The sequence below is a fragment of the Chaetodon trifascialis genome, chromosome 12, assembly GCF_039877785.1.
Source record: "Chaetodon trifascialis isolate fChaTrf1 chromosome 12, fChaTrf1.hap1, whole genome shotgun sequence".
In the NCBI taxonomy this organism is placed as follows: domain Eukaryota; kingdom Metazoa; phylum Chordata; class Actinopteri; order Chaetodontiformes; family Chaetodontidae; genus Chaetodon; species Chaetodon trifascialis.
The window spans coordinates 22975207-22983417 of record NC_092067.1 but is presented as its reverse complement, the minus strand read 5'-3'; the positions used below and the strand labels follow the sequence as shown (position 1 = coordinate 22983417).

At 41.9% G+C, this 8211-nt stretch overlaps 1 protein-coding gene and 1 non-coding gene across 3 annotated transcripts in view; both read right to left on the bottom strand.

Annotated features, from left to right (window-relative positions):
* Positions 1-4088: 4088 nt before the first annotated feature.
* Positions 4089-4170, bottom strand: trnas-aga (transfer RNA serine (anticodon AGA)). The gene has a single exon. It is a non-coding gene; the product is annotated as a tRNA-Ser (tRNA).
* A 1819-nt stretch (positions 4171-5989) lies between these two features.
* The window catches only part of tmeff2a (transmembrane protein with EGF-like and two follistatin-like domains 2a), a 96758-nt gene continuing 94536 nt past the window's right edge, over positions 5990-8211 (bottom strand). For both annotated transcript variants that reach the window (XM_070975307.1, XM_070975309.1), the window contains exon 10: positions 5990-6843. In XM_070975307.1, coding sequence (XP_070831408.1) covers positions 6747-6843 — 97 coding nt within the window. In that variant the 3' untranslated portion in view covers positions 5990-6746. The remainder of the gene's footprint in view (positions 6844-8211) is intronic.

Sequence of the window (8211 nt, the reverse complement as noted above, 5' to 3'; positions counted from 1 at the left end):
TCAATTTTCAGACCAATGGGCCAATCCTTCCCTGCCAAAGGAGTTGAGGTGCAGTTTGTTGATTGTAAAATCAATGCGAGGGCTCTCCTCGCCAGTCATTCAGCCTGACGGTTCCCAAAGTGCGGATTCCTGAAAGACAGCCTTCCAGCGAAATGGTTTGATTTTGCTGTTATTTCATTCATCACTGCTATTTATCTCCACACAATCAATATAGGAAATACCATTATTCAGTGGTGTGTACATTATCTACATTTGAATGACTTGGAAAACAAGCCTGCATGTTCAAACATGCTGTCTAAAATGTTCAGGAACCAGATGAGGAGTTATGCCTTTCTAAGATAAGTGTCAGATTCCAAAGCTAAGTGCCTATCTGTTCAGGGGGTGCTGGGAATGTGCGCATGGGGAATTATTTGTGTTGTGTAAGAATAAAAACAGAGGCCATGTGAGATTGATCGAAGGGCTGCACGGCCACACTTTTACTCCTCTGTATTTCACTTGTGGGTGCGGTGTGTAAGATAAGGCCTTTTTAGTGAAAAACATTCAAAGAAGAATAACATTGTCAGCAGAATGTGAAGAAGTAACAGTTCTGATGTTACATCAAAGACATCTGTGGTGTGTTGCGGAGATATCTGCTGAAGTTAGCATGCTAACCAGCTAGCCCTGAGCTACTTGGTACCTCATAGTCTGTTAGCGTAACTCAGGCCATGTGTCACAGTTTATCTGCTCAGGACTTTAAACTGACAATGATTGAATTAATTTGGGGGCAATGGAAACAAGTTGTAAACACAAGATCACATATTTCAGTTGATTTCACAAACTTGCTGACAATATACACATCCAGCAGTTGCAGAGCAACATTATTATTCGTTTGGAGTCGTGTTTCAGGCCACCAGGTGATTGTAAGTTCAATATTTTCTCTCTTTTAGCTCCTGAGGGGAATATCTGGCTCTTTAGCTGCTTAATGTTACAAAATGTGTATGTCAAAACATACTTTCCTTAAGCATACTGTTTTTTAGAAGGTAATGGTGCTGTGGCTTTGGTGACAAACACAATATGCTACAAGCTACTCTTTAACAGCACATTTCCTTAGCATCTTCAGACCTCGCTAATGTGTCTAATGTGTTTATCTTTTCATTTTGTTGCTAATGTTAAAATGCTGCTATTAGTTATGAATGTCTTCATGAAACAGTGAAGATAAAGCTATAATAAGACAAAATCTTCTTGGATCTTGGATTTTATCTCGCTTTATCTCACAGTGTTTTTCCCTTCTTGCTGAACATTTGTTTAATTAACCATCAACCACTTTTCTACTTTGGTGGCAGAAAAGTGAAGCACCTCATGGGACACTGTAAAATGTCCACACTGTACTGTTGGCAGCAGTTTCATGTCAAAATATAATTTAAGAAGACTAAGATTAAATTTCAAGTTTCATCCAAGATTTTGTTCCTCCTCCACCAACCACCTCTTGCAAGCTGTTACTTGAACAAACCTGATCATGCAAATCTAAGTAAGAGCAACAAAAGGTGGCCTCCAACCACAGATGGCAGAAGTCTTTCTTTAGTTCAGGGAAAAAAGGTGGGATTTGACTTTTTTGCCAATAAACCATCCCATGTCTGTGCCACATCCACTGTGGGATGACCTTTCTGTCCATGAATAATAGCATTTGCCACATTCCTCGACCTCAGATGGGAGCAGATATTGACAGAAATGTCCTACTCCTCCCTGGCCCCGGGCCCACTGGAACTGAGTGGAAACCAGCAGAAGACAGGAAACTGGCAGGATTACGCTGACTGGGTCTGCTGGTGCTCTGGAGACACACAGATGTGTATACAGAGGGTAAGGAGCAGAGGAGGTGTCACTGAGAAAAAAACATGCTCCCAAATCACTAATTTGTGCTTGTGGTTTAATGTTGGTTTCGCTGTGAGACGGCTGCTGTCGGCAGTCTGTCGCTCTCAAAGCCACAAAGCCGCTCCTTAATGAAAAATGTACAGTAGTTGTGTTGGTTAACTTCTGCTTCCACACACATGTGAACATAAGCTTTTTACCCACATTCAATCTTTGAGGACCATAGGCACTATAGAAACTGGTGCACACACACACACCTCTTCAACATTGCAAAACACCTTTGTGTAGCCATCACACAGCAGCAAGGACGATATCTCCAAATTAAGACTGGGTATTTCGAATCTGACATTTCATTTTAGCAAAAACAACACCCTCCTGAGCCTTGTTAATAATTTCTTTCTCTCGACTCTTGCACCCTCCCCTCAGGCCACAGCTGAGTGGGCTTTTACACACAGTGACATGAACAGACGTGCAGAATGAGCCAAATAGGCCAAGACACCCCACAAGTTTTGTTGCCTCGCTTTAGAGTCAAAGTAATGGAGAATAAATAAGAAATAGGTCAGAGGATACTGTAGCCTGATCCAGTCTGACATCAGACGTCTGACTGTCAGGTTAGGCATAGTTTAAGTAGGACTCAAGTTATTGATTGTCTATTAAATACTATTAGTGCTGTGCAAAATCAAAGCAGCACTTGACCGAGAGATGCACAGTTTGATATCAACACCACAGACAATATAAAGAGAGGTGGATGTGACGTCACCCATTGGTTTGTGGACCACTGTTTTGAAGCCTGTTACTACCTGATCTGAGTAGCGAGGTGTGTGGATCAGGTGCTAACCTTTAACCGAACCCTAATCAACCCTGAGCCACTCATTCATGCACTTATAGATTGGTATTATGCAGGTCACCATCATGGCTTTTTGAAACCAGAAGTAACTATATTTAGAGAAGACGGTGGAGCTAATAATTGTAGCTGGCAAGTGGGTCTATGTGTGGAGACATGGTAACTACAGGGCACGCCTACTACATGATGCATGAAATCTACTTGATTAGGTTAAGGTAACAATCTCAGGACCTGTGTCATGTAGTGTGCTAGACACCAGATAAAACCTTCTTGTGGCTGGGGAGGAACAGGTGGTGGGTCCAGCTTAGAACCCCAGGATACTTTGAAAAGTAGTGATTGAGACCATAAAGGCATTAGGAAACTGTTCACTGTGGTAATAAATCAAGCAAGAAGGGTCATTTTCTCATAAACTTAGACGCAAACGGACTTCTTTTTGCCCCCTGCTGGCCATTAGAATAAATGCAGGTTTAAGGCATTTCTGCTTTGACTTCAGTTTTCAGATTTCGTCCTCTTCTCTACCTACCTAACAATAATCTTGTCAGCCATTACTACTTCATTCTGTGCAAGTAATAACAGGAACTCTGCCCATCAGCATTGAGGAGATCAGGTACAAGACTGTTGCTGCTGTCAGTATTCATCCGATCCATCACAGTCTGGTTTGTATTTCCGTATAATCACTGTCTGCCTGAATGCATCATAGTCTGAAGCTTCTGTGATAAACATGGCAAAGTCAGGTTGACATTATTACATGTCTGAAGTTAGTCAAAGGCAAAGGTTCCGCCCATCAGATAAACACATTCCTGCATCGTATGCCGACAACTCCATTAAGAACGGGCTGGGAACATTTTTTAAGTCTGCCATAATGACCCATGGGTGACCCCAGTTCCACCTGAGAACTCCATATATGAAGGATGAGCTCTCCCCATATTAAAAAGTCTTGTGGTGTTTCTAATAGCAGCGTGACTTTGATGTTTTCAAAAGTATTAAAACATGAGGAACAAAGGTGGACTGAGCACTTTATCCTTGCTCAAAGCTATAGATTAACTCACTGTGTGAATGATTGGCTCATACGTGGTGTTATTAAAATGTAACACAGTGTTGGAAAAACAAAGCTTAGTTGTAAATAACTGATACATTTTTGGTTAATTAAAAGTAGTAGTAAAATATTATAAAATTATATTTAGCTGAATCACACTTCTGGTCTTTAGTGAAGGACAACACATTACAAAGAATAACTGGAAGCAGGACGTTTTTGTTGCTTATTCATTTCTGAGGTGCTGTTACATTCTGTTTATTTAGACACTGTTTTGTAAAAACAGCAGGTTAACAAATTCAGCTTTTAATGTTTTTTATTTTTTCTCGTGGCTCATCAATAGATAATCCGTCGCCAAAAACGAACCGTTGTCGGCAGGATTCGAACCTGCGCGGGGAGACCCCAATGGATTTCTAGTCCATCGCCTTAACCACTCGGCCACGACAACTTCCTCAAAGAACCGTCTTGGGACTTTAAAAGAATGTCTCATGTTAGAGGACGACTAACGTGTCACTAATTGAACGGGACACAGTTACGGCCCTAAAGTCCGCTCCGCATTGATCTCTGAAGCGTCGAACAGGGACGCTGTTTGGATTTCACACGGGCTGTGGGGAACACAGCACCATCTAGTGGCAGTAGACGCGCAACTGTTTAATATTCATTGACGTGTTTGTGTGCCTATTTGGCTTGCTATGTCCTTACTGCACTTCAAAGTCTTTGGAAACTAAAAGCAAGGTGAAACTATACAACAGTGACATGAAATAATGATTATTTTACATTTTACTCAGCAATTTTGTTGCTCCTCTTATTTTCAAAGGTGCAGTGATAAAGAATTCAGAGCCTTTATTTAAGTAGCAAAACTGCAAAAAAACTGAGTTATTTTAGGAAAAGTACCTTTGTTTTTATTAAATGTTTTTGGCCTATAAATAAAAGTACTCGGTGCAGAACATGCCTCATGTGAATGTATTTATATTACAACCCTTTTCCCAAAAGAGTTGGGACACTACTTCTATCTACTTATCAGTTGCTCCCAAACCTGTAGCCTATATATGGTTTAGAGCCTTCACACATGTGCAGGTGAGCCAGGCCATGTGCACTGATGCCCATAACATTGGATGCTGCCTGTTGAACTGTACACCGATATCAAGCCAGATGGTCCTTCTCCTCTTCAGTCTGGAGGACGCGGTGTCCATGATTTCCAAAAATAATTCCACATATTGACTGGTCAGACCACAGGACAGTTTTTCATTTCGCTTCGGTCCATTTTAAATGAGCTCTGGAGCAGAGAAGGCATTTCTGGATCTGGTTTATATACGGTTTCCTCTGTGCATGGTAGAGTTTCAGCTTGAATTTGTGGATGCAGCATTGAACTGTGTTCACAGACGATGGTTTTTGGACGTGTTCCTGAGCTCATGCAGTGAAGTCCACTGCAGAGTCTGCTTTCACTGCAGAGCAGTTCGAGGGCCTGAAGCTCACGGCCAGCCAATAAAGGTTTCAGCCTTGTCTCTTGATTCTCTGAATCTTTAAATGACATTATGCACATCAGACAATGAAATCCCCAAATTCTTTGCAGTTTTACATTGAGAAACATGATTCTTAAGTTGTTGCATTATTTACCAGCACAGTCTGGCACAGAGTGCTGAACCCCTCCCCATCTTTACCTCAGGTAGACCCGGCCTCTCTGGGAGGCTCTTTTTATGCCCAATCATGTGACTCACCTGTTGCCAGTTAACCTCATTAACTGGGAGATGTTCCTCCAGCTGTTTTCTTTTCGTGTTTCACGACTTTTCAAGTCTTTTGCTGCCACTGTGCCAACTTTTCTGAAATGTTCTGATGACATCAAATAATAAATGAGGACATAATTTTCAAAAAACGATGAAATTTCAAAAGTTTTAACATTTGATGTGCTGACTTCGTGCTAGTTTCAGTTTCATATGGTGTTTGTTCTGCAAATCATCACATTCTGTTTCTCCTGATGTATTGATGTATTACTATACTATACTATACTATACTATACTATACTATACTTTCTAAAGAAACAAGTGAAAAAAGTACAATATTTTCCCTCTGAAAGAATGAAGTGGCATGAAATGGATTCATAAAATATCTTGAAGAACTGCAACCAGAATGTAGAAGTAAAGCTCCGTCATGTAAAGAGTGACTTTGAAGATAATACAAATAAATTATCTCTGTGTTAAAGAGCATGACTGTGACAATAATGAATATTAACGACATGAAACAGCACAAACAAAGACAGACACGGCATGTTACATTTCGTGATATAAATTATTTATTTACATTTACAGAAAAATGACCCCATCAAGACAATGTAGTAATAACTATTGGAAATAGAACCCAAGATACAGAAGCTGACGTCATCGTCACAACCGGACAGAGAGCTCTATAATAACATTGTGCCCTCTGTCAAAGGTCTCCTATAACACAAGGTGCAAGGCATCACGTGTAGCCCCGAACCCCCGATCCCCCCACCCCCCTCCCAGACCGGACAACACACACCTCATTTAAAGCCCGTTACCCTGCTTTGCACTACCCCGATTTGCTTTAACCCCTCTTCTACAAATGACAGACACCGGCTAGCCCGCCTCTACCAAAGTTCACACATGTAAGACACACACACGCATACACACACACACACACACACACACACACACACACACACACACACGCATTCACACACATTCTGCATCCTCAGGGCCCCCCAACACCTCATGGTTCAGTTTCTCAGAAAAACCCTGCGTGGAAGTGACAAGGTGCAAGGAGACACATCTGCAACTGGGGGGGGTTTGGTGGCGGCCGATGACAACTTCATCATCACTGGTGCACGCCAGCTCTGTCTTTGCTATGCCACCGTCCTCCCTGGGCATTCTTAAAGTTCAGACTGGGAGAGAGGGCGAGGAGTGAGGGGAAGCAGATCCTAGTTTTCAGGGTTGGCCTACAAGGGGGAACATCTAACGCCACAGCGCTCCGTAACGTGGAGGGAGACTCAGTCTGGTTTGTCTGGGCTCAGATAAGTCGAGTGGAGGCGCGCATGGTGTTCTCTGAACTGAAGTGGACATTGTTCTGCTTCTGCCGGTTGATCCTGTTGGTCCGTGGGCACTTCCTGCACAGAGAAGGAGGTGAGGGAGGGGCACAGGAGGACACATGTAAAGGTTAGGTAGGCAAGACTGATGCAATTCTGATGTTTTAATAGACCTCAATAAAGTTCTGAAACAATTTCTGAAAGGATAACGTTGGAAAAAGTCAAATTTTTATTATCTATTATTGGTCCAGGTGCACACACGTGTATTAGTCCACAGCTGAAAATAGTCCCTGTCTAAAATGTATGCTTAGGTTTATGTCTATGGAAATCTTTGTATTATTAACGCATCAGTCTTTCTTAATATCATTTTAAGTAACTTCATACTTTATGACAGATAATGTTGAATTAGCATGTTTATAAAAAAGACAGCTGTGCCTTATGGCCTTGTCTTTAATCAATGTTAAATTTGGAGCTGTAAATAAATTTAGAGAATAAATTATTTACTTTTGCAAATGCAGATTTTAAGTTCTTTCACTCGTGAAGCTAACTTCTTTTAGCATATAGTTGCTCATTGGTTTGGTCTTTTATGAGATTTGTCTAAAGCAGGAAAAACAGAATTATTTGGTAAAAACACTCTTGCAGTGAAACCCTTTCAAGCAGACTTCTTCTAAGACGTGACAGACTGTCACACACAGGAGGCAGAGCATGGAGATGACCTTTTCCACTCCCACCTGTTTGTCCTTTAAGTGAATGGAAAGTCTTCATACGAGGTGGAAATCACACACAACTCCAGCAACATTCATGAAACACAATGCACGAACCACAGCTCGGTCTGTCCGGCAGAGATAGGACAGCCACAGGGCGCCGTCGTGGACATCCGCAGAGATTCACTTACACATTAGCTCATTCACGGTAACAACTGAGAGCCATGTGATGTACTGTGAACTTTCACAAGGCTGAGCAGTTTTCTATTTTTTGCGTTAAATGAATATCGCTGAGCAGCAGGGAGCGGTAATGGTACTGTGGCTGTGTTCAGAGTTATAATTCTCCCTCTCCTTCTTTATCTTCTCTGCTTAGCCTCTCGCCCTGCCCTCCTTTACAACTGCTCACTCCTTCATTTCGTCCCTCCTCCTCCTCCTCCCCTCCTTTGCTCAGAGGAGCAGTTTTGTCTCGGCCAAAACTCTTTTAAAATCTTTTATTAAATGTCATAAATTGCTTAGGTCAGCCGGAGGCAGACAAGCTGCAGGGTATGTACTGTATGTGTGTGTGTGTGTGTGTGTGTGTGTGTGTGTGTGTGTGTGTGGGTGAGTTTCTACAATGAATACAGAACGCCTCTTCAAACAGAAGTGTGTATGCTTGCCTACACAGATATCTCTGTATCTATGCTTGTGTGCACATGCTGCACATTTTCAGATCTCTGTGTGTGTGTGTGTGTGTGTGTGTGTGTGT